This window comes from Genypterus blacodes, unplaced genomic scaffold (genome assembly GCF_046128005.1).
Source record: "Genypterus blacodes isolate CSIRO-AG114 ecotype Tasmania unplaced genomic scaffold, CSIRO-AGI_Gbla_v1 ptg000212l_1, whole genome shotgun sequence".
NCBI lineage: Eukaryota > Metazoa > Chordata > Actinopteri > Ophidiiformes > Ophidiidae > Genypterus > Genypterus blacodes.
Window position 1 is genome coordinate 1 of NW_027467011.1, and position 25260 is coordinate 25260.

Below are 25260 nucleotides of genomic sequence, written 5' to 3' on the forward strand. Positions count from 1 at the left end.
CAGTATTAGAGCTCACAGTATCAGAGCTCACAGTATCAGAGCTCACAGTATCAGAGCTCATTTATATTAGAGCTCATTTATATCAGAGCTCATTTGTCGCAGTGTTTCCTCCTGCTGGTCTCTACAAAGTGGAGCCTTCACCTTTAACCAGCGCGTCTCAGTGTGAGGTACAAAGTGTTTGTGTACATGGCAGCGCGGTACAGCAGTGTGTGTACTGTACATCGCAGTGTGCGTTCCGGGGCTGGCGTCCCATCGTCTTGGCAACGCGCTGACCTTTCTCATTAGGCGTAAGCAACTTGCATAATCACTGCTGACTCCTATCGACTGGACTGTCACGCCGCCTCCCAGTTGGACGGAGCGCCGGGAAAAAAAAGTGCAGGCTGCCAAAAAAACAGGGGGAAAACAAAGAAATCCTGCTGTCCGTCAAGAATCAACGTCTTTCACGTCCACAAATACTCCCGTTCTGTGGAGTTTGGGCTTGCAGCTTTGTTTAATCAGCACTTTTAATGACTCTTTCTCTGGATTTGAACGTCTTTGGTCTTTTCATTTATTCACCACGAGGTCGCATCAATTTTTCATCACTGGCAAATAAACTGGAAGTGAACGTGATTTGATTTGGGCTTTGCTATTCACAACAAAGATGGCAGAGTTATGAATGTTTGATGAGCTCGGGATGTCTTTGGTATTAAACGGCGTGTTGACAGAGTTGCAGGTGGTAAACTGTGAGATATGACCTCATTTCAAGCAGCCGTGTTTGTTTTTGGTGTCGCCGCTTTGATTTGTGTTGCAAATTCATTTTTGTTTCATTCGGCGGATAAAAGGCTGCGTTTGAAAATCAAGGCTTCAGACTGGACCACTCGTTTTTGTCTCAAGTGAAAATGTTCCCAAGACTGCCACATGTTTGTTTTCTTTTGAGAAAATTCTTTGTTCCTATTCTAGGAAAAATATGAAAAAAAAAAAACTATCTTCAGGAGAATTTAAAATGTATTTAATAATAAAAATAATAAAAATAAATAAATAAATAAATATTCAAGCAAAAAAAGCAAGGAAAAGAAATATATTTATCAAAAATAGAGATTTATTGCGCTCTCTCTCTCTCTCTCTCTCTCTCTCTCTCTCTCTCTCTCTCTCTCTCTCTCTCTCTCTCTCTCTCTCTCTCTCTCTCTCTCTCTCTCTCTCTCTCTCTCTCTCTCTCTCTCTCTCTCTCTCTCTCTCTCTCTCTCTCTCTCTCCCGTGTTTGATTGTTTACTTCACACTTCTCCTGCAAACAACAAATGTCTCTCCACTCCAGCTTGGCAGGAACATGAAGACTTTTTGCCAAAATTTGTCACACGATTCAGAATTTTTTCCACAGAATTTTTTTTTGCTGATGAATGAATGAACGACAAAACCAAGCGGCGCTCTGTCCTTTTGTCTGTGCCGGAGATCTTGTGGAGGAGGCGATGCGGGACGTCGGCCTGCAGTCTCAGCACAACAGATAAAGGTTTTCATTACATTTCACACATGTAGCCCAGGCTCCCATTCAGGATGATTTACAACCGGAGAGCAGGGAGGTTTCAGCAGCTTTTCACAGCACGGCGGCGGCGAGCTGCTGACGGGAACGCTGAGGAGGTACAGAGGGGCGGTCTGAGCCGCCTAATCACCCAGGACCAAGAGAGCACACTTAAGGCTTCACTGTGCTCTAATGCCCACACTGCTGGGGACTGCAGTGGACGGAACGCTGCAGAATACGTAGACCTTTGTCACATCACCTCTGACGTTCCACAAACAACAGCTGCTGTTGACGTTGTAGACGAGACCGACTGGGAGGAGACCGACTGGGACCAGATCGACTGGGAGGAGACCGACTGGGACCAGATCAACTGGGACCAGACCGACTGGGAGGAGACCCACAAGGTTTGGTGTCCACGTGCACAAACCACATGGTCCCATCGGATGCTGACCACAGGAGAAAGGACCAAGAGAACGTCAAGTCAAGCCAAACGAGATCTCAAATCAAGACCGCCAAGGGAAGAAACCGTCCAGAGATGATTGGGCTCTTATCTGCCCTCTAGTGGAACAATGTTTTAATACATAAGTAGGCAAGTATGTGAAAAATTTACAACGCAACGTGAAACTAAAGTGTGTGGAGGCCCCTGAGCCGCGTCTTCGCCCCGACCTCCCCGCTGAAGCCGGCAGCTTGAACGTTGGCGTACGTTGGAACGTGCGATGCGGCGCGACGCCATCCCGCGCTGGCACCAAATTGGCCCCGCGAGGTGAGTGTGTGTGGGAGCCGCTGACAGGTGGAGAGACAGGGTGACGAGGGAGCTTTGAGAGGAAAACACAAGCTGAGGCGCAGGACAGAGTTTGTGCGCGCGCATCCCATTCACATGCAGCGCACAGAGCGCGCACTGCAGAGAGCAGACAGCAGATTAGGTCCCATCACACACCTTATCATTCACTAACACACACACACACACACACGCACACTCCACTGCTTTTCTCCTTTCATTTCTCCCCGACTTGTTCTTCACCCTTCTCCTTGCCTTTGTCCCCTCTCCTCCATTTTAACGTCTGTACTTTCTGCTTCCCTCTCCAGCTCTTATATGCCTCACACACATACACACACACATTCATCACACAATATGAAACCACTCCACTATTACCAACAGGATTTAGCTGGAATTGCATTTAAACAAGCAAACCTAATGAATTCTCTCCATTTACTTTCTTATTCCATCCAACAGAAGTCCAATCTAAAGATGCTACGCCGCTGTGAAAGCTTCGTCTTTACAACAATGCAGTCCTCTCAGTGTGCATGGCAGCGCTGCAACACAGGAGTGGAGAAGTGGATCAATGTGGGCTTTTATAACACGCTTGACATGGTGTAGATCCCTTTCTCCGTCCAGGGCTTCATCATTGCACCTGTCTTCCCGTCTCTCCATGTCCCTGAGGGCAGGTGTGTGTGTGCATGCATGTGTTTCTGTGTGTGTGTGTGTGTGGAGGAGGGGAGTGGACGTCGCTGGATAACTCAGTTTCCCTTGGCAGCAGGCCCCGGATGTGTCAGCGCTCATAGACGTCGGCTCTAAGCGCACGGGGGCGCCTCCCTGTCGCGGCCCATGATCCGCTCCCGCTAAAGACCGACCTGTCACGCCGAGTCTTCCTCCAGCCAGCGGAGACGGGAAACGTCGCAGAACAAAACACGTTTCCCTTCCATCCCTAATCCTTCCTTCCTCTCGCCATCATTTAGCCTCTTTGTGTTTCCACCTTCATGTTTCAGATCCAGACCTTGGTTGATCTGAAGCACAGTGATCCTGTGTCAGTGGGAGTTACTGATCAAAGCTGATGCTTAAAAGCACCTTTGCCTTAATAGACTGAGTCATTGATCACAGGCCGTGGGGGTCACCTTCATCTCTGAGGTGCTTTCTCCTGGATTAGATGTGATTAAGATGGACATTTGGGAAACATGGTGTCATCATTCTGGATGATTATGCTTCATCCTGTGGTGTTCAGGAGAGAAGAAGGTTTGTTTGTGAGCGTTTCTGCTAATTCTACAAATCCTTTACTGTTGATACTTTGGCTTAAAGGGGTCGCAGATTCCCATGGTCTTTATTTTGTATTGAGCGTAGATTTGTTCCAACTCCAATTTAAAATAAGAATTTGAGTGACATGAACTCCCTGAAAACTGCTTTTATTCAGATTTTATTATTTTATAATTTTTCTGATTTGTTGTGTTTAATTATTATAACATTTTATTACATATTTTTTTTATTATAACATTTTATATACATATATTATTTAATTACTATAACATTTTATTATATATTATTTTCAATTATAACTTTTATTACATATTTTTTTAATTATTGTAACATTTTATTATATTCTGATTTAATCATAACATTTTATTATATATATTTTTTTAATTATTATAACATTTTATAATATATTTTTGATATATTTCTTACATTACAATTGAATGAAATTTCATATCAGATTTTTAAAACTCGCACATCCTCCTTCATCTTTTCCACACGGCCCCTAACGTCTCCCCTCCTCACATCTGAACCTGGTGTAAACACACTGTAGACTGGGAGTCCTGGTCTGGTTGTCCTGGTTTCAGGTGGTTCAGGTCCAGAGTGAACACAGAGGCCTGACAAGGGGCTGAGCTCATCACAGATGGAAACGTCTGTGATAAGCTGCAATCAGGTATCAGCCAGACGACAGCAGAGGAACGCAACTCAACACAATCGTTAGAGTCACAATCAGCCGCAGTCTGGGGCCGAATTAGAATCGACCCCTGACTCGGCTCCATTCCTTTAAATCATCGTGTGTGTGTGTGTGTGTGTGTGTGTGTGTGTGTAGGTTCACCTTCAGAAGCCTCCAGCAACACACAGGGAGATTCCACTGTGGCGAGCAGAGGACAGACATCACTGAAGGCCTCACATCCTGCTGCATACGGAGGAAAGGACCGCTGCCCCCGCCCCCCCTAAGCAAAGCAATCAGAGCAATAAAATGCAAACATGCAATGAAACCAAACAGTAAAGTGAATTTACCCATCGTCGTCATTTTGTGAAGCGGTGAAGCGTTTTCTACGTGCAGGAAAATCGAAGTTATCGCCGTCGTCCCGGTGATCCCGGTTGCTCGCCGGCCTCCAGCACAGCGGCGGTAGAGTTGCTGCTTTTTATGAGCTGGGCTGAAGCCTGAGGGCAGCCACCCCCCCCCCTCACACACACACACACACACCGCCCCCCCTTATGTCCCAACATCCAACTCACACACACTCGCTCGTGTTCCGCTGCTGACTTGGCTGTTTTCCAGGAGGGTTTGTGACGCGCGTTTAGCCCCGCTAATGTAGCTACCTATGTAGGTTAAAGACCCCCTCGTGGTCGACAAATACGCCAGTGCCAGGGGAGACATCTCAAGGTGAATACACACACACACACACACACACTACAAGCTCTCTGTTCGGAGCGGCAACAATAAATAGGAGTGAAATAACAATGTCACAGAGCCACAGTGCGGCGGTGAATGATGCTTTCCTGAGTGGCACAGACAGGAAAAGACGTAAAGGACTAATTTCATCTTTGATAAATGGCTCCGCGAGGACGGCCCGCCCGTGTTTCCCCTCAGATGTCACCGCCGGAGCTCAGAAAAGGCCTTAAAAGTACAGTAAATCACTTACTGCTCTTTGTGCTGAAACGTCATCTGACAAAGAATTGCACATCCTGGTGTTCAGGGTGATTATGTTTGTGATTGGCTCTGCAAAAAAACACAAAGCAAGAAGTCAGCGAGTCATTTTCCTCCATTAATAAGTGTAGAAGTGCAAATATAAAAACGCTTTTATGTTTGTTTTGCAGTCATTTCCCTTTAATTGAGACGCTTGGAGTCCTTTTATATTCAGGTTGCACCTAAATAAGTGGAGGGAAAACAGAGAGAGAGACTCAACTTCTTTCAAAAATATCTCTGCAAAAAATCTAGAATATCAAAAAAAAATTAAATGTATATATTTAAAAAAACTTAAATAAATAAATACTGATTCTACAAAATCCTTGGTTTTCCCCCAGGTTCTACAAAATAAAATACAATTGCAAACCTCTTGCCTGGTCTCTTTTTAAAATGTGTGCTGCTGCTGAACTCTCCACACACTGCTGTAGGAACGGAGATCAGATGTTTCAGACTCAATAATAGAAAATAATCCTTGATAAAATGTGACTAATTCCATTTCCCTGTTTGGGATCAATAAAGTATCCATCTATCCGTCTATCTATCTTCATCTCCCTGTCCCGTCTGCAGAGCCTTCATTCCCTAAAGCAGCTGAGGGATCAATATGAAGACCGACGACCCTCACTCAGTCTGATTACACACATTTATCACCAATCACAGCCTCGGATTTGAACACCGAGAGACGGACGGGACGAACTCCATCAGGACTCAGGAGCGATGAGACATGGGAGAGACGACAGGAAATCAGAGGGAGTCCTTCACAATAAAGTCAAATCCTACATGCCAGCAAATATGTGGTGGCCTCCTTTGCGAATGCAAAATGTCAGCCAAACACACACACACACACATAAGGGAAGAGAGGGAGGTGGGAGGGGAGAGAGAGAGAGAGAGAGAGAGAGAGACCTGTACTCTGGCTCAGAGCCATGAGAGGCATTGAGCACTGCGTCCTTCCTGAGGGAACGATGGGAGCTGAGCCGCTCTAAAGGCCCAGGATGACCAACGGGACAAAACTTCAGGCATCACTGTCACTCTCACTATACTGGGAGGCGGCACGACATCCTCACACAAACACACACGTGACAGAAGCTACAGAACAACACACAAACAGCACTCCGGGGAGGAACATTTAGGATTTGATCGCCCCAATCTCTCCAAAGATCCACATTGAGACATAAGCTGGGATATTTTGACAGCAAATCTTTTATTTCTCTTCTTTAGATTTGAGGTTCGGGGGTGAGAGAGAGAGAGAGAGAGAGAGAGAGAGAGAGAGAGAGAGGCATGCAGCCCTGCAGAGGATCAGACGGGGAGGAAGTGTACAAAGTGTTCCCACACGCGTGACAGCTGCTTAATGACGTGTTCCCATTTGATTTGGATTCTTTCAGCGTCGTCCCGTCGCACGTTCCATTCAATTACACCCTGCCAAAAAACTATACCATGTCTACAGATGTCATTAAGTAATCAGCCACAGTGATTGGGTGGATGTGTAGATATCTGTGCGTGTTCCTGCGTCCCGGTGAAGCAGCACAGCGGTGATGTTTGTGAGGCTCAGTCCAGATTACATAAAGGCGCTGGGCTGCATGTTTATGAATCACATCCCTCAGCTCTATACATCTCAGCCCGGCGGACACTCGGGCTGACCGGACCCCGATGACGACGTTTCCCCCGTGACGGCTTCACGCCTCCTCTCGCCAGCCGCTGGTGCACTGTTGCCATGGGAGATGTTTATGTAAGCCGTGCTTAATCCCGTTAGCCGTCGCTGCGGCTGCCCGGCTGCAGGAGCGCTCGGCGTCGGCGTTCTTGCACAAAGTGTCCATCTTGAGTTCCCGAGCGCCGACGGAGACCGAGGATGAATTGGGAGTCACCTGATTGTTCCGTTCCATTAATCAACTCCTTTAGCCTCGTTAGTCAACCTGAAGTGAAGTTTTTAGGCAAAAAGAATTGAAGAAATCTGTGAATTTGAGTGAAGAAACCTTTGATCAAGCGGGGAAACGTCTCCGTCACACCGGAGTCTGGACGTTTAGAGGGCGGCCGACGGCGAACCACTCAGGCTCGTGTTTGTGGAATGGATTTTTGTTACGTACGATCTGAGGCACCGCGGACCGTGAAGCCCGCTCGGCCAAGATTTCTCCCCTCCCCCCCAAACCTTTCGCCGCCGTCGGTTGGGCCTTTAAATCAGTTTAGGCGATTATCCCTCAATAATAGGAGCGGCGTGAAGAAGAGAGAGAGAGAAAGAGAGAGAGAAACAAAAGCAACAGAGGTAGACAGGAAGGGGAAGGCACATGTGAAGGCAGACAGACAGATGATGAGTCTGAATACACATAAAGCCCATTCGCCCTGGAACAGGCGCCTGGACAGGCACCTAAGCATCTCCGTCTCCTCCCCCTCTCTCTCCTCTCTCCCCCTCCTCCTCTCTCCCATTGTGCTCCATTAGCTTTATTGCCGTCTCCTGGCTGAGGAGTCGCGCTCTCCTGCAGTTCTTCGCCCGTGAAGGTCAACAATGGATCCACTGCGCCGGAGCTTTGATCTGCAATCGGTTGGACGGAAGCGTGCTGGTGAATCTGATGGAACTCATCTGGGCGACGCAGACGGGCAGGAAGTGCTGCGTCCGCATAAAGTTGGAGCGCTGAGGTCTGGAAATGATCCTGCGCTGGAATATTTGATTGATTAATTGGCAAATTTCCCAGCATTCCTTTTGATTTTCCCTCTTGTGTAGATTCAAAGTTGCATCTCGTAAAAATTAGCATTCAAATGTTTGCTTAGTTAAGACAACAATCAGGTCTGTTCTGCTGTAAGGATAAAGATAGTGAGGCAGTTTGGCTCTGACACACACACACACACACACACACACACACACACACACACACACACACACCTGGCCCCTCCTCCCTCTGCTGTGTGCCAGCCCTGCACAGCAGCTGAGCCTCTATCCCATTAACCACCGTTTTGTTGTACTCAGCGCGTCATCATCACTCTGATGCATCTGCTGATCACAGCGCACAGAGGAACATTAAACACACCGCCCAGCCACCAGGGGGCCAGACAAGGCCCGGGCCGCATCCCAAACCTACACACAATAGCTGCATGCACCCCAGACATGCATCAATGTGGCAGCTTCCAAAATGCAACATTCATTCTCCAACCGTCCCAGTGTGTGTGTACGCCACTGAAGCCTGATTAGAGGGAGCATGGGAACCCTGCAGATGAGTCCAGATGAGTCCAGATGAGTCCAGACCAGGTTCCAGAGGCGGCTTTCCCCTCCGAGCCTCAGCACAGCACCACAGTCACACTCAGCTCCTGCTTTGGTGTTTAGATTGACAAGAAACGACTCAGGACAAACTCTGAGCTACGTACGGTGCCTTCACTGACCCACAGGCCTCCAATGACGTCTCCTCTTCCTCAAGGTTAAAGGTCGAAAGGTGTGTTTCACTTCGAATCACACAAAAACCCTTCAGCTTGCAGGAAAATAATATGAATTATAAAATACAGCAGAGCCAACAGTATGAGTGAAAACACAGCCTCTCATGCTTCAGCCTGTTTCATTGCACCTCCAGCTGCTCGGTTGCCGGTTCGATTCCCGGGCAAAATCTATCCACGTGTGTGTGTTTTGTGTCTTTGGCGCCAGATATAACGGCGCTTTCCAAAGACGCCCCTTCGCAAGTAGCGTTGTAGCTTTTGCCGAGCTACCCCGCTACTTGTAGCGACATGAAGCAGTTCTCACTTCCGTGTCTTCCGTCGCTTCTGGCTCGTTTTCGCCGCTGGCCGCTGTTCGGCTTCGACGCTGACACACTCGCCCGTGTCGAGCCAGGATCCGGGGGTGAGCGACAAGGTGTAAATCACACACACACACACGCACACACACAGAGCTCATTAAAGAGAGCTTCAGTGCCAGCTCATCAGCGGCAGCAGCAGCGGCGGGGAGGGAGGGAGGGAGGCGCGCACACACACGCACGCACGCACGCACACACACGCACGCACACACACACACACACACACCCTTACCTGAGATAAGACTCCATCTCTTCTGATCCTGATTCTGGAGGATGGCAGCGTTTCATTGCGTTACACACACACACACACACACACACACACACACATACACACACACACACACACACACACACAGAGAGGCAGGATTAGCTGCACCAGGTGCGTTCAGGTGGCGTTCAGAGGAGCAGTGAGAGATGGAAAACACGGAGCGGGAGCTGGAATGAGAATGAGTGAGGAAACTAAAACACAAGTGAAGTCACTAAATCACTTCAAGTAACTAAATGTTTGGTCTAAAGTGACTAGAATATTAAAAACTGAAAAAGTAGCTAAATACAAGCTTTCTATACTTTAATCATATTTCCCTTTATTTCCCGACATGAATGAACACAAACTTCCCTGTAAACATCCACACTCAAACCAGCCAGCATTCAATGTGTGACTTGACTGTAACGTCTCAGTCTTGATTCAGGATGTTTCCTTAATTATGAAAACGATGCAACACCACACAAATACAGAGAGAGAAGCAAAAAATGTAAACAAGCGTCCATGTTTGCTGTAAATCCATCTGCTGCTCTGCGTGTCGTACGGAAATATAAACAAAGTCCTGAAGTATCACCGGGCTGACCTGAATGCAGCCCAGAGTGTGAAGCTTCTCCCTCTGTGTGTGTGTGTGTGTGTGTGTGTGTGTGTGTGTGAGAGAGAGTCGGGGGTATTTATAGCTGCATGTTTTGTAATGTAATCAGTATATGTACTTCTCCATGCATTATTAAGAGGAAATAAATATTTATGACACAGTCGTCGTGACACAGTTTGAGGAAACTGTGTAGGTTTGTGTAACACACACTGAATGACCCACATAAGCTTTGAGGAGACAAATATATGAACACACACACACACACACACACACACACACGTTTTGGACGCTTGTTTCCAGGCCTGCTGCAGGATTTGACATTGCGTTGTCAGTGGAGTGTGTGATGTGAGGAGTGACCCGAGTGTGTGGAGGGTAAACGGACCGGCTCCCCGGGGGGTCCCGGCGGTCCCGGCGCTTGTTCTCCCTGGCCCTCTTTTCCAGTTCAGACAAGTCCCGTGATGCTGAGAGATTAATGAAGCCGCCCTGGCACTGTGATCCCTGCAGGACACACACACACACACACTCACCAGCATGCAGTGCCGCTCTGAATGATGTCACAGAGGCTCATCAGACTGCTGATACACATTTATTGATCATTTGCCGCAACATACAACAATATTTCACTTCAGAATCACAAACTGCTCCACAGCTTTGCCTGCTTCCTTCCATCTTGTACAGAGACTGTCTTTACCTGTCGTGTTCACGCGGGATTTCCCTGCGACGCCCCCTCAGCGTTCACGCGTGTAGCTACACTGACACCTACTGGCCATTCATAGATGTTGTTGTTGCTGAATAGTCATGATCAATTTTTCATTTTTTAATTCCTAGTAAACTGAACACTTTGAAACACACAAAGCACACAAATATAAATATACACCCCCCCCCCCCCTCCCCCCCCCCCCCCCCCCCCCCCCCCCCACACACACACACACACACACACACACACACACACACACAATATATGATTGTCAGATCGCAAGATAAACACAGTGCAGAAAGCCTACAGGCTACTTATGTTCTTCAGAGAGTGGGGAGGGTGTGCTGCCTTAAAGAGGAGGAGGAGGAGATGAAGGTGGCGGAGAGGCAGGAGGAGGAGGTGGAGCAGAAGGAGGAGGTGGAGGAGCGGGAGGTGGAGGTGAAGGAGGTGCAGCAGCAGGTGAAGGAGGAGCAGGAAGAGGAGCAGGGGGAGGAGGAGGTAGAGTAGCAGGGGAAGGAGGTGGAGGAGGTGAAGGAGGAGCAGGGGGAGGAGAAGGAGAAGTAGGTGCAGTAGCAGGAGGAGGAGGGGGAGCAGGAAGAGGAGCAGGGGGAGGAGCAAGGGGAGGAGCAGGGGGAGGAGCAGGAAGCCTTTGTCTCTCTTCAAGAAATTTACAATTGTCCATCAGCCTTTGCTCCTGCCAGCTGAGGTTGGCCTCCATGTTTGCCCGGTGCCTGCGCTCCTGCTGCCGCCTGCATGAGGCAAAGAGGAGGCGCTTGAGCTCCGGATCACGGATCAGGAACATGACGTTGGTGCAGCTGCCGGTGATGCAGATCCCCAGCACCGTCAGTAAGGAGCTGATCCTCACGCAGGAGGACAGGGGCGCCTGACGATCCTCCTTCAATGTGAAGATGATGAAGAAGATTTGGGTCAGGAACTGCAGAAAGAAGGTAGACAGGTAGAAACCCACGTTGCGATTGGCTCGCTGGTTGCTGCATCTCAGAGCCTTGGTCACCTTGACTGATGCGAGGTATATGCGGCCGTAGCAGAAGCACATGATGGTGACGCAGAGAGCAAAGATTAGAGAAGGTGGCACAAACATCTGCATGTTCTCCACGGGGGTAAAGACAACATGAGCCTTGATGGTGATGGCGTCACACAGAAGGCTGTTGATTTGGTGTCGGGAGCCCCTCAGAATGTTGCTCAGGACAAAGCCTCCATGAACGCTCGTAGCCACACTGACCAGCCAAATCAGGCCAATGCCGAGGTGAACGTTCCGATTGTTAATGATCCTGAGGTAGTGGATGCCGTGACAAATGAAGACGTACCGTTCGGCGGTCAGCAAGGTGAGAGTCATCTGGGAGGTCAGGAACCAACATCGGCAGAAGGAGAACTGAACGACACAGCAGGTGTCAGAGATTACAGTCTGGTTAAAGAGCACAGAGAAGAAAAAGACCAAACCTATCAGGAGAGCCATGCCAAAGCCACAGGCGGACATCTGTCTGACCATGACATAGTGCTCCTGCCACAGTAACCGCCTGAAGCCCACCGTGAGAACAAACAGGTATCCATTAGTGGCAAAAGAAAAAAGGACAAAGCCGAGAACTGCCAGGAAAAATGCAAGAAATGTTCGCCCCGAAAAATTCATGGTAACACAGGTGGAGGTTGAGCCGGAGCGCTGATCTGCGTTACCAGTGGCGTTCATGTTGGCCACGGCAGAGAGACTGTGGGGAGTGATGAGGTCGGGCTGAGCACCTCGAGGTGTTGAAAGGTGTAGACTTGTCTTCTGTATTCCTTTATATGGCGAGGTGTTACCGTTGTCACAGGCAACGTAAGGAACAAAGGTGGAGCATAAAGGAACACTGCGATTCCTTTCAATACCATATATTAGGGTCATCATATTCGTTCAATGCAATTGGAAACTATTACAAAGTGTTTATCCAGCTAAGTGTGTGAGAGTGCAGGGAATGATTGACTGGCGAACCTGAGGTGATATAGGCAACATGAGGGACAGGTGAGTGAAACAGCAGGAAGCCACAGCTGCTGGAGGTTGGGAGAACGGGCCACAGGTTACTAGATTTCTTTTCAGTCTAATAGGGAAGTTGAATTGCAACACAGCAGGTGTGTCCGTGTGTGTCCGTGTGTGTGTGTGTCAGACACTCAGTTCTGAATGAGAAGAGAATTGATTGATTGAAAAATAACTTCAACTAGAAATATCAATCAGATGAACTCAAGTAGGAAATGAGTGAAGGCAGTAAGGACAGAGGAAAGGAAAGAAGGATACTTGCAGTGTTGGATGAAGTTATCTGATGTTGGAGAGTAAAAGTTTATGGATCACCTGCATCAAGGTTTATTAGAAACTAGAAGTAGGTCAGAGTAATCAATACTGTGTAACCTCACCTCAGAGTGTGTGTGGCGTCTGGGTGCAGGTTAGGGTTCACACACACACACACACACACACACACACACACACACACACACACACACACACACACACACACACACACACACACACACACACACACACACACACACACACACACACACACACACACACACACACACACACACACACACACACACACACACACACACACACACACAAATCCAGGACAGGACTTCATTTTAAATACAGCGACTGAAATTTATTGGAATTAAATAAAGCCTTGTACATTTCACAGCTATAGGGCCTACATAGTAAGCAAAACAAACAGTCTACTCTCTCTCCGTGTGTAGAACTACACCACAGGGTAGCTCCAGATCCAGACGCTCTGTCGGTCACCTGGATGAGGAAGGAATACGGCCAGAGCGACCGACAGAAGGTGGAGCGGCCCAGGTCCTCAGGTTGTGTGTGTGTGTGTGTGTGTGTGTGTGTGTGTGTCTTCCAGAGGGAGGGGCTTCTGTTCCCTTCCCACAAAGACAGGGAGCGATCTGTTCTCACCGTCGCCTGCAAGTTATTTCACCAAATTACGCTAAAGGAGGTTTGGGATGAACGCGTCTACAAACGGGATTCATTAGATTCAACATACTGGACGGTAAAAACCTGGCTTCTTCTCTTCCTCCCCAGAGTGGATTCTTTACTTTTGATTTGAACACAATCTACGACTTTACTTCAATCACATCCTGTGGCGTGACTCCTCCTCCTCCTCCTCCTCCTCCTCCTCCGCAGACTTCTGATGGTCCCCCGAGTTAAGACAGAACGGCCTGGGAGTTCTTGACGCCCACCATGTTGTCCACACTGATGGACCTCCTCATGGCAGACTTACTCAGGTCCTTGTATTTGTCTTCACACAGCCTCGAAATGGCCTAAGAAACAAGATCACAAATGACATCGCCGTTGCTTTCCCCCATAACTACATCTGCACAGTCCAGATGTTCTAAATACAGATGTTTTCCTGCTCACCTCCAGTTTTTGGGCTCTCTTGTTGCTGAGCGGCTCCAGAGGGAAGCTGAGGTTGTTGTCGTCGGCCAGGGAACGCAGATCAAAGTAGTACTTGGCGTAGACGCTGGCTGGGACGTTGATGTTGAACTGGAGCAGCTCCAGGAAGTGGCGCTCCATCTCGTTCCTTTGAAACCAGGGTTGATCAAAAGGTCAAGGAGCGAAAAAAGATGCAAAGTGCTTTGGATTGACGGAAGAGGCAGAGGAAGCGGAGACACTCACATGTCCTCCACCGTGATGTCTTTGAGGATCTGGCAATAGTCCACGTTCCACACAGCCTGGTCGTCCCACACCTTGGAGGCCAGCAAGATGGCGCCCAGGACGATGCGCTTCCAGTTGCAGGGGCAGATGTCCATCTCTGCGTACGTCAGCAGTCTCTCCAGGTAAACCTAGAAACACACACACACACACAACTACGCCTTCAGGGAAACTACGCACAACTGTGAGGGTTTGTACGTGGCTCCATTCTAACGGCGTGATCTCATACCAGCGTGACGATGGCACACTCGGCCGTGAGCTGCGCCGAGCTGAACAGCGTCCGGACGAAGCGGTAGATAAGCTTGTGTTCCGGGTCGACCACTGAGTAATCGTCAGGAACCTTCTCCCTCTGTAGGGGGAAGAATGGCCGGGGGTCAGTGGGAAACAGGGCGGACAGGAAGTAAAGAAGTGGCACGGATCTGGGGAGAACGCCACTTACTGAGAGCGGATGGGTTTTCTCATCAAATATCTCCAGAGAGCGGTTTGAATCTCTGCAGGGGAGCAACACAACAACACTGATGGATGATGTCACCTCTCTTAGCAACAAAAAGTCTACCATCTACTTTACAAAATGATGAAGAAGAGAGTCACGGCAGATAAGCCTCACATCTTCATCAGGAACACATAAACACCCTCCCTTTAAGTTTACAGATGAAATGTGTACGTGAGGCGTTTCACCTCCGGTCTGCAGTGATTTCAGTCTGTGATTGCAGTACCGGCGGCGGCCAACAGGGGGCGACAAAAGCTCACACACTCATTTGGGAGTCCTGCCAGTGGAGACAGATTGCTTACCTGTTCTTTATGTGATAGTAGATGGCCAAGGCAACGCTGCAAAACACACAAATAGATACAGACTGACAATTAAAGACTTGTACCAAAGAAGAGCACACATTAGTTATTATTATTATTATTATTATTATTATTAGTTCTATTTACTCATTTAAGAAATCCCATGTTTTCCCTGTCGTTACCACAGAATGTGAGTCGACTATGAGGAAGATAGAAACTATATGTCCCTCTGCGGGCGGCTCACCATTTAATGGTGCTCTTGAGGTTGGGCTGGCTGATGGTGCTGTCGTCGATGAAGATGGTGGAGCAGGAGCTGTACTTCTTCGTCAGTAGCCCGGGAGACATCTGCAGGAGAGGAGAGGAGTTTAGAAAGCTGGACGGGAGTGAAAAGACTAAGAGGTCCCACATGCATGTCTGATACTTACATGATTCAGGTAATTGCTTTTCCTTTTCTCGCGGACTGAATGGAGAGGAGAGAGGAGAGAGGATGCGGTGAGAATGATGCAGGTCAAAGGGTGAAGTGATGAAGGGGAGGCGTACTCACCGTCTGTCTGGGACTTGTTGAGGAAGAGGGTGCTGGCTCTGGGGTGGTCTGAAGGGTTCGCCTCCTGGGCCAGTTCTGCAGGACTCACGCATGAAAGCCAGTAAACACAAAGCTTTGAGAAAAAGAACAACAAGTAGCACCTAGTATCCTGATCACCCACCGTCTGGAAGCTCCCTGTCACTGATGTGCTGCAGGTACGTCCCGGTGTCTTCACTCAGGTCCTCTGTAGTGGTGATGGGACACTCTTCCAGCTCCACCTCCCTCCTCTGTACTTTGGGACTCTCTCCAGGAGAGATGCAGCAGGACACCGAGCCTCCCATCGCTGGCCTCCAACTGTCCTACCGTTTCCCATACAACTGCTAACGATCACTCACAAGCCTGAGTGACTGAACTTCACACAGTCAAGATTAAAATCTGTCCAGTAAGGAGCTGGACGGAGGGGAAGGAAGGAAAGAAGGAAGAAAGGAAGGAGGCTTGTGTCTTGATAGCGAGGCTACACTAATACTTAGAGCTCTAACACTGATTCAAGCTGGAGCTAATTGACTGTAAGTGTAATATTTTGAAGCAGAATGAGATCCTGCTTGGTGCAAAGAGTTAAATCTAGCTACTCCACCGAGGTTTGATCTGTCAGCTGGGCTTGATCTGTCAGCTGGGTATCTGCGGTATGTGCAGGACAGCTGACATATTCAGGGCGTGTGCGCAGCGAAGCACTGGCGCACTTCAACAAACATTACTTGCGCTGACGGCATAGTTTTGGAGGGTGAAAAACGAACAGTGGCTCGTTCCTTTAAAGAACTAAAAAAAGCTAAAACAGTGCAAAGTCACAAGCGTCTCTGTCTTCGTCCATGGCTAGCCGGCTAACGCTAGCTTCCGCACCTTAATCCCTTCTTGGCTTCATCAATCCATATTCACTGCGGTCCAGGTTTCCGCCAAAACGTGAGGGCTTTTAAATCAAACTCTCGTGAGAATCCGCTAAAACGAAACTCCACGCGAATATATGAGGAAGATTAAACCCGGACGTGTTCGGATTTTGATAGAATATCCGATGTTAGCTTTCATTTCGTCGCAATTTGCTGAAGAGACACGTCCGTCCAGATTGTGTCCATCTCACCGGAAAAGCTCGTTCTGCAACAGCTTCCCATTACCGGTTTTCAAAATAAAGCTTTCACTGGACAAGTAGCAACACAGAGTGTTGGGCGCTGTGGAATGGAACACACTGAGATTTTGTAATATTTTGTTACCAATAACAAGTGTAGTTCACTTATCTTTGGACGCAAGAGTTGTTTTCTATTTCATTGAAATATGTACACTATACGACTGGTTAATAATAGTTAAATAAAGGATACACAAATTAAATCAAATTACTTTCCTACTGTGAATTTCTAGCTTGACGTCCCTTTTGGACATAGTCGACTAACTCCGCCCCTTCACTTAACAAAACACATTATGTTCCGCCCTCTTTTTACAACAACGCTTTGCTATTGGTTGATATTTTGTAATGCTGATACGTGATAGGTTAGATTTTCTTATTGAGAAGTGTCAGGTTTAGGGGTAGCGCACGTTTTCTACTAAAGCGTAGCCTCAAAGGGCTGAGTCATCGATGACTACGTTAACCGCTCCTCTGTGCTGTACTTGTAAAGTAAAAGAAACGAACACTACGGTTTCGTCCAAGGCGGATGTAGTTCCATGTTGCGTTCATACTGCGCAGGCTCAGTAACAAACACAACGTGAAAAACATGAATGAGTAGTTTTTTGTTTATTTTGCAACATGGCTCTCGTTCCTTACGTGGAAAATCCCCTCCCCGTACTTTCCAAACTCCACAATACATCAGCAGAGTTTAATTTTGCCAACCACGACCTCCGTATTACGCAGGACTGGAAGAGGCTCGGGGTCGCTGCGGTTGTTTGGGACGCGGTAAGACAAAGACACTGAATACTGTCCAGTAGCAATGAGCCTGTTTGACTCTGGGCAGTAATGCACGTCTCTTTGTGTTTACCAGGCCGTCGTCCTGTGTATGTACCTGGAGCTGGAGCGGGTGGAGCTGAAGGGGAAAGTGGCCATCGAGCTGGGAGCTGGAACTGGACTGGTGGGCATCGTGGCGGCGCTGCTAGGTGAGGAAGCATGCGTGTCTATATTTCTTTATAATTATGATTTAGTTTCTGTTGATTGTACAGATCTCTTACTCAGATTGGGAGTGATCAATACAAATGTGTAATGTGTGTGTCACCCTCTTCAGGTGCCAAAGTGACCATCACAGACCGAGAACCTGCCCTGGACTTCCTCTCAGCCAATGTGAAGGCCAACCTGCCTGCAGACCCCCTGGGATCGGCCTCAGTGTCCGAGCTGACGTGGGGCGAAGGTCTTCACCGTTACCCGGCTGGAGGGTTTGACCTTGTGTTTGGAGCGGACATAGTTTACCTGGAGGACACCTTTGTGCCGCTGCTGCAGACGCTGGAGCATCTGTGCTCAGACGCCACCGTGGTGCTGCTGTCCTCCAAGATCCGCTACGAGAGAGACACCAGATTCCTCAGCATGCTGAAGCAACGGTTCACTGTGGAAGAGGTCCACTATGACAAACAGTGGGACATCCACATATACAGAGCTCACAGACTGCCACCGGCCAGGAGGGACTTATAAGGACCAGGATCTACCAGAAACACATTTATTAACAGCTGCCAAAATGTAATATTTGGAGAGATAGCTCAAACATAACGTACTGTTTCATACAAGGTGGTGCTGACATTTAGAAATACATTGAGTACAAAATTAATGAGAAGCAACTTTTAAAAAAGAAAAAAAAAAAAAAAAAAAGCATACTATGACAATGACTATACATAATACCTAAAGAATACAACATGGCATTCCATTATCAAAGCCAGACTCATCCAGATGCTTTTTGTTCACTGTGTTGAGATGTCCGTCATTTCTTTACCATTTCCTCTTGGTATTCTGTAGGTGCCACTGTTAAATCCCTATTCAATCACGCTGTGATTCTCTGACAATTCATAAACAAAACCCTCACAGAGGCTTTGTGACACGTTATCGGGTTACTTTAAAATGAAATCATTGAGGCGTCGGATGTGGAGAATGCAGCCAGACGTTCCCGTCGTATCCTGGGAGACGGAGCACGGCGATTGTGTATGCAAGGAAAGCGTGCGCGTCGCTGAGCAATCGCGTACGCAGAATTTGGAGACGGCCTCACCGGTTATGGAACTCTGGCTGTGAATCAGAAACACGCTTACACATTTCCTTTAAAAGATGAACAAAAAGTCATTAAGGCATTGAGAGCAGAGACTGAAGTGTTTGTCGGCCACGCGGGTGAAGCGGGCTCCTGATTCACGGCTGCTGGGACCCCACAGAGTCTTACGAGTAACATTTCATCTTCTACACACCTTCATAATTGTCAAAGCGGTCTCCAAAAATGTTAAAAAATATGCAGGCAATATATTTCTATCATTGCATATCAAGGTAGAAGACAAAGAACTCAACCTCCTGAGTTCTTCGTCCTGAAAAGGGTTCAGGTCACTGTGAGCCTGCGTGGTTGACAAGATGGAACAAAGCTCTCACTTAATGCCACATGCATCCAAAGTAAATAATACCTATTATACCTCCTGTCACAGTTAAAAAGAAAAGAAAAGAAACAAGATGCAAGGCAGAGACACGTTTAAGATTCACCGCTGCCTTTCACTCTCCAGGCTTCTGTCAGTCTGTGTTTAAAGCTCCTCAACATGGAAACCACCGCACAACCCAACCTCTGTTCTCTTCCTGTCTGATCAAGGCATGGTAAAAAAAAAAGAAAAAGAAAAAAAAGAAAAAGGCTTAATGCAAGCTGTAAAGTCTAATATGCCATAAACCGAAACGCAGCACATAAGATAAAATATCCAGAACGCAGCCCATCTACAGTCCAAAGCATTAGTAAGTGACAGGTGTTAATGCAAAAGCAGTTACAGTTACAAACCCTGCACACAAAGGTGACCGTTCCACGTAATCAAAGTGTCTTAGGGGGAGAGGGAGGGGGGGTAAACGTGTAAAAAGTTCAGTACGTAGCCGTTGGCGACCGTGATGGAGCAGTTCCCCCATCCGTTGCTGGTGATGTTGCCGGGTGTTTCCAGGCACCAGTGACGGGAATGTTTTCCCTTTTGGTGGAGCAAACATGAGACCACCGGTAAAGTCTGATCCATCAGTTCAGTGCGAGGACGCTGTGTGGTTGATAAACTCTCCTCCAAGGCAAAACAACTCCTGATCCATTCTCCCATAGCCTCACCCACTCATGGGAAAGTGAGGGGAACGGGAAGGAGGAGTTCAGATTATTACAGGAGGAGGAAGGTTCTCCTCCCATTCCTGGTCGGTTGTGTTCATAGATTTTCAGCCGTTTTTTTTTTTATAAGAAAACAAAAAGGGTAGAAAAGGATGAGTGGCATCCAGATGCAGAAGTCTCTGTGCTGAGTCTCTGTACACGGCGGCACCTGGGCAGGTGTGAGGGAGGATTCTACTCTGATTTGTGGCAGTATAAGTCTTTGAGGGCTTTCAGTTCCTCGATGAGGGTTTTGTTCTGGTTCTCCAGCACGGCCACTCTGTTCTCCAGACACTTGACGTACTCCTTCTTCTTCCTGCGACACTCGCGCGCTGCCTCCCTGTGTGGCACAGAGGCAAGGCATGAATACACAGCTCCCCTTCCCTCTCCCACACCGTCACAACCCAGCCAGTCTCCTGACACACGTACCTGTTTTTCATTAGGCGCACCTCCCGTTTGCGTGTGACCTCCTCGGTGCCTCCTCCCACTGTGGTCATTGCCGGAGACGACGCCATGACGACCCCAGAGGTGAGGGTGCTGGTGGGGGCTGTGCGGATCTGATAGGCCTGAACGTCTCCAGAGGCCGCTGACGGTTAGAGACAGACATGTTAACTAAAGCCAACCACTCTAAACTCACAACATCATCTACACGTTGGAGGAGAACTTTGTTTTCAATTCTTCCCACCTTGTACAACCACTTGGTTGCTAGGCACCAGGATCTGCTGCCCATCACTGGTCTGTGCGTACTGCAGGATGGTGGCGCCGGGCTGAGTGGCATTGGCCATGGTCAACGTCTGCAGGCCCTGCACCCCGTCCGTACCGTTATTGGCCAGCTGGATGGCTCCGCCCTGGGTGATGGCGACTGAGCGGGGACAGAGTCACGTGTTAAAGATCATCACTCAAACACTTTGACCGTATACTAGACATGTACAGGAACACTCACTGTACTGGCCGCTGCTAGTCTGATAGATGGGAGTTGGCATGGTGACCGTGGTGATGGCGGGCACTGAGTCGTCCTCAGATTTCTCCTCCTCGATACGAGCGACTGCAGGAGCGTCTGATGACAAGTCGTTCAGAATCTTCCTGCAAACACAATCAGCACAGAGAAACCTCAGCTCACTCATTCACTCACTTCCCCCCCTTAGGACTTAATGCAGAGTGACTACTGTGTCGCTCCTCATTTATAGAGCGCCCCTCATTGACAAGTGTGAGCTCCGCAATGCTGGAGTTAAGCTCTTTGCTCAAGGGCACCTCAGTAGCAGATGCTCAGTGAGGAAAGAGTGCCTTTCCATAAACGTGTATGGCCATCCAGGGATTTAAGATTAGTCAGAAGGTTTCAGGAGCCAATTGGAGGACCACACACACACACACACACACACACACACACACACACACACACACACACACACACACACACACACACACACACACACACACACACACACACACACACACACACACACACACACACACACACACACACACACACACACACACCTGTATGAAGGTCGTCTGGACAGGATCTCTCTCCTCTTCTGAGAGTCAGTCACGCTGTCCACAGACTCCTGAGAGTCTTCGCTCTCAGCCACAGTCGATATCTGCAGCAGGAAACAAAGTGGCTCAGATTAACGTCAACAACATGAATTCAAAAACAATGAAGGAATATTTATTGTTCACTCGCTTAAATGCACGCAGGGATTGTTCTGTTCTCCCACCTGTACGGTTTGGACTTGTGGGGACTGGATGACGGAGGGCTGGGCGGCTTGGATCACCCCGTGGACTTGGACCGTCTGGCCGTTGGGTAACTGCACCAGGGTGACTGTGTTACCGGACATATGACCTGCTGCTATGGACGCCTGAAAGCACAACAACACGCCACTCGTGTCAGGGCCCATATTCTGCTCCACATCTGGTTCTGCTTGTCACTGGACTCGCTCAGGCAATGTTTTGCATCACAAGAGTCTGAATCCATATTCCATGTCTAACTTCACACACACTCTTCATTTTAAAATTAGCAATTACAAAGGCATAAAACTGTGAACAGAGGTGGAAGAGTCTTGAGATGCAAATGCTATAACTTCTCACAGTAGCAACCCAGATCATGCAATGTCTACAAGTTTAAAACTTTAAAAAAAGGTTTTCTACTCTTTCTCCTCTCTTGTTTGTCGTAAGTAAGAGATCTCCATACCTGTCCAAGTTGCTGTGCATGCATTACATTATGCCAATTGCAATACTATCCCAATATCACCACAAAAAGAACAAAATGCTGATCCGTGTGAGATGTACCTGGGCCAACGTCGCGATCTGCTGGGCCTCAGACTCAGAGACGGTCGTTTCTCCAGTCTGCTGCGTTTCTGCGTCAGCTTCCATGGTCATCTAAGTCTCTGCAAAAGTCCAAAAAGTCTATATTTATACATTTCTATGCTTCTTCGGCGGCATTATCCAGCGTGAAAGTGAGGCAGTGGACGTGCGTCTTATCTGTGACCAGAATGAAAATGTTAGTCTTCACGTGTGTTCTTTTAAGTTCTTGTGTGTAAGAGGGTGTGGCAGCGCTCAGCGAGACAACATGCGGCGAACGCTACAACAACTCAGCTGGAGACGGCGTAGTTACTTATAGGAACACACAACAAACAACTGCAGCGATCAAGTCCCAAACTAAGCCACTCAAATAAAAACAATGCTAATTAAGCACGGCCGGCGCCTTGAGGCACGGTGTTCTTGTTGAACGAGTGACCAAGTTAACCGGTGACTTCAGCGCGAGCGCGGAAGGTGGCACTTAGCTGACCGCGCCAATTTCTTCTTGGGTTAACATCATCATTTGGAAAAACAATATTTGAAATGGTTTAGGAAATTTAAAGTTGCAATTTTACAGCTAAATAAGGCCAAAGCCACAAGTTAACATGGCCACTCACTACTCCCTAACAGGCTAAAGCTAACTCCTTGGTTAGCAACGGAGCTCTGGGTGCATTTCTAACTGAGCTTCGGCGGTTATATTAGCATGCTAAGAAGCTAAGAGGAATTCGGCTAAGTTTAGCAATTGGCAAATATATATTTTCACAAAACACCAACGACCAAAACACATTTTTTTCAGGTTATAACAGCCAATGTCGCGGTTTGGAATTTGTCAGCAGGGATTTTAACAGTGGCCCCAATAATGCTCGGTGGGTAGCCATCAGAAACTGGAGGGAAATGTCTGCAAGCATTGTAAGCCAGTTTGTTTGCAACCACAACACCACTTTCACTGGCTGAGCTTTACTTTAACACCAACGTGACGCACATCAGCACACAAGTTCACTGCTTCTGTATTCCTGTGCGCTTTATTAAAGGTAAAGGTCCAAGCCCACTCCCACATTAATACCTAAGTCTGGGTCGTGTTGAAAGCCATCGAGCCTTGCAAGAGACCGACTCATTTTGTGAGCCACTGCAACGCCGCCGCCATGATCTCTTTGTTGGCTTCGTGCTGATATTAGGCGCAAATAACCGCTCTGGGCAGCCATCTATCTGTTTAGCAAACATCGGATGCGTATCCTCTTACCAACACAGACTCGCTTCGTCACTCCCGGGTCTACGGAGCTCCACTTTTATTCAGACCGACACGTAAGAGACCGCGTCAGGCTACACCTCCGTCGCGTCACCGAGAACAACAACACGGAGAGGAGGACGAGGGAGACGACGACAGAGAAAAATCAGCGCGGTCGGCGAGACTCGGCTCTCCACGCGGGGGCGGCCGGAAGAGCACGAAGGTTGTCGAGATTGTCGCGAGGGGAGCCGAGGAGGGCGCGCCGAGTGATCTGAGCATGCGCAGGACGTGGGCGGAACTGCGCGTGCATTCCGAGTCCAATTGATAAGGATTTAAGACACATTTGAAAGTTATCTATCTATCTATCTATCTATCTATCTATCTATCTATCTATCTATCTATCTATCTATCTATCTATCTATCTATCTATCTATCTATCTATCTATCTATCTATCTATCTATCTATCCATCCATCCATCCACCCACCTATCTATCTATCTATCTATCCCTCCCCCTTTCCTTTGTTTCATTTTCTCTTACTTCTTTATTGTTTCAGTCTTTTATTTTTCAGTCTTTCCACCATTTTCTTCCTTCCTACTTTTCATTCCTTCATCCATTTCTGCCTTCTTTGTTTCCATATTTAATAACTTTGTATATTCAATTCTAGAATTTTATCACGTTATGTAAATACATTATTGACAACAAATTCTCATTATGAATTTTAAAACAAATCAGAACTCTGGCGAATCGTCGCAGTCATTTATACTCATGTCATGTTTGTATTCATCCACATGGGGGCAGCAGATACTTGTGTACTTTCCCCCATCACGCCTGTCAGCAGGGACGTTGTTCTGTTCTGTGGTTTCCAGGCCCGTCTGATTGCTGCAGCCTGATACAGCTGCTTTCATGCCAGTTAGACAATCCAAACTGTAATATTGGCTTTGCACCGCCAAACCTCGTGATCCTAATGAGAAACCAGTGGGATGCAGCTCTGTATTAGTTATTATGTGTTATTTACAGCCCTCATGATTCACTTTACATTTGCCTCTCCTTGGCATCACACATCAAGCCATAAAATGTACTCATTAACTCTGTCACATGGCGTGTGTGAGGACGAGTGCTGCAGGAGCGAAATGGGTTCTAAGCTGTGGCAGCTGGTCAAAATCCTGAGGGGAAAATGAGACTTCAGGCCAATTTATGACCATCATCTCTATGTGCGAGGTCATTCCAGAGGCCCCTCAATACCCTTGCATCCCCCCCCCTTCCCCGCAACACACATTTGAAACGTACCATCTTCACCTATTGAGTGATTGACTGCTCCAGTGATGCAAACATATCCACTTGCGATCTTGTAAAGCTCCAATTAGTGAAGAATGTAATCATAAAAATCATTGTTAAGATCTCAAAATAATACACGCGATTCATGTTTAATTATTGCCTTGATTGAACATTGATTTCTCTCAATAACGATCATGATGGCATCGCCTCGTCGAGCCAGAAGCCAGCCTGCCGATATGCCAGAAGCTTCATTAGCCACCAAACATTGTGCAATTTCCACTGCAAAGCTGTGTTGTGCATATTTACACACACTTCCTGTCTATTTAAATCTCTGTAGGGGGAGTAATATCAACGATTTGAAATATGTAAGACAATAACACAATCCAGCTGTTGACCTCCATGATTTCTGATATTTGCCCTGATTATTCTTATCTTAATTAAGTGTTGCTGTTAGATTGCAAACTAAAATGGAGATTAGGTTAGTTAGATCATGACAGAACTATTACAAATAGAGGTGAGGAATTCTAATATCTGCATAACAACATCTGAACCTGTTATTACACCCAGATTCAGATATGTAAAGGCCATTTAAACTTGCCTGCTGGCTCTCTAAGCAG

At 47.7% G+C, this 25260-nt stretch overlaps 3 protein-coding genes across 4 annotated transcripts; 1 reads left to right on the forward strand and 2 right to left on the reverse strand.

The window, feature by feature from the left end:
* Positions 1-13287: 13287 nt before the first annotated feature.
* LOC143015716 (cyclin-Y-like protein 1) lies at positions 13288-16674 on the reverse strand. 2 transcript variants are annotated; one of them, XM_076169773.1, is made up of 10 exons: positions 15711-16674; positions 15551-15625; positions 15432-15466; positions 15251-15351; positions 15010-15045; positions 14657-14708; positions 14447-14566; positions 14182-14348; positions 13924-14086; positions 13288-13826 (listed from the first exon to the last, which is right to left on the reverse strand). In XM_076169773.1, the coding sequence occupies exons 1-10, from the start codon at positions 15868-15870 to the stop codon at positions 13710-13712; spliced, it is 1026 nt and encodes a 341-aa protein (XP_076025888.1). In that variant the 5' UTR covers positions 15871-16674; the 3' UTR covers positions 13288-13709. The 2 variants fall into 2 exon arrangements, with proteins under 2 accessions (XP_076025888.1, XP_076025887.1); XM_076169772.1 differs by having other exon boundaries at positions 15432-15625.
* Positions 16675-17233: 559 nt separating this feature from the next.
* On the forward strand, positions 17234-18577 carry mettl21a (methyltransferase 21A, HSPA lysine). Its single transcript, XM_076169766.1, has 3 exons — positions 17234-17465; positions 17551-17662; positions 17788-18577. Exons 1-3 carry the CDS (start codon positions 17319-17321, stop codon positions 18186-18188), a joined length of 660 nt encoding a protein of 219 aa, XP_076025881.1. The 5' UTR covers positions 17234-17318; the 3' UTR covers positions 18189-18577.
* LOC143015710 (cyclic AMP-responsive element-binding protein 1-like) lies at positions 18200-23569 on the reverse strand. The gene is made up of 8 exons (XM_076169765.1): positions 23381-23569; positions 22132-22229; positions 21561-21701; positions 21343-21443; positions 20789-20928; positions 20531-20707; positions 20275-20431; positions 18200-20185 (listed from the first exon to the last, which is right to left on the reverse strand). The coding sequence occupies exons 2-8, from the start codon at positions 22219-22221 to the stop codon at positions 20041-20043; spliced, it is 951 nt and encodes a 316-aa protein (XP_076025880.1). The 5' UTR covers positions 22222-22229; positions 23381-23569; the 3' UTR covers positions 18200-20040.
* Between the last annotated feature and the right edge of the window lie 1691 nt (positions 23570-25260).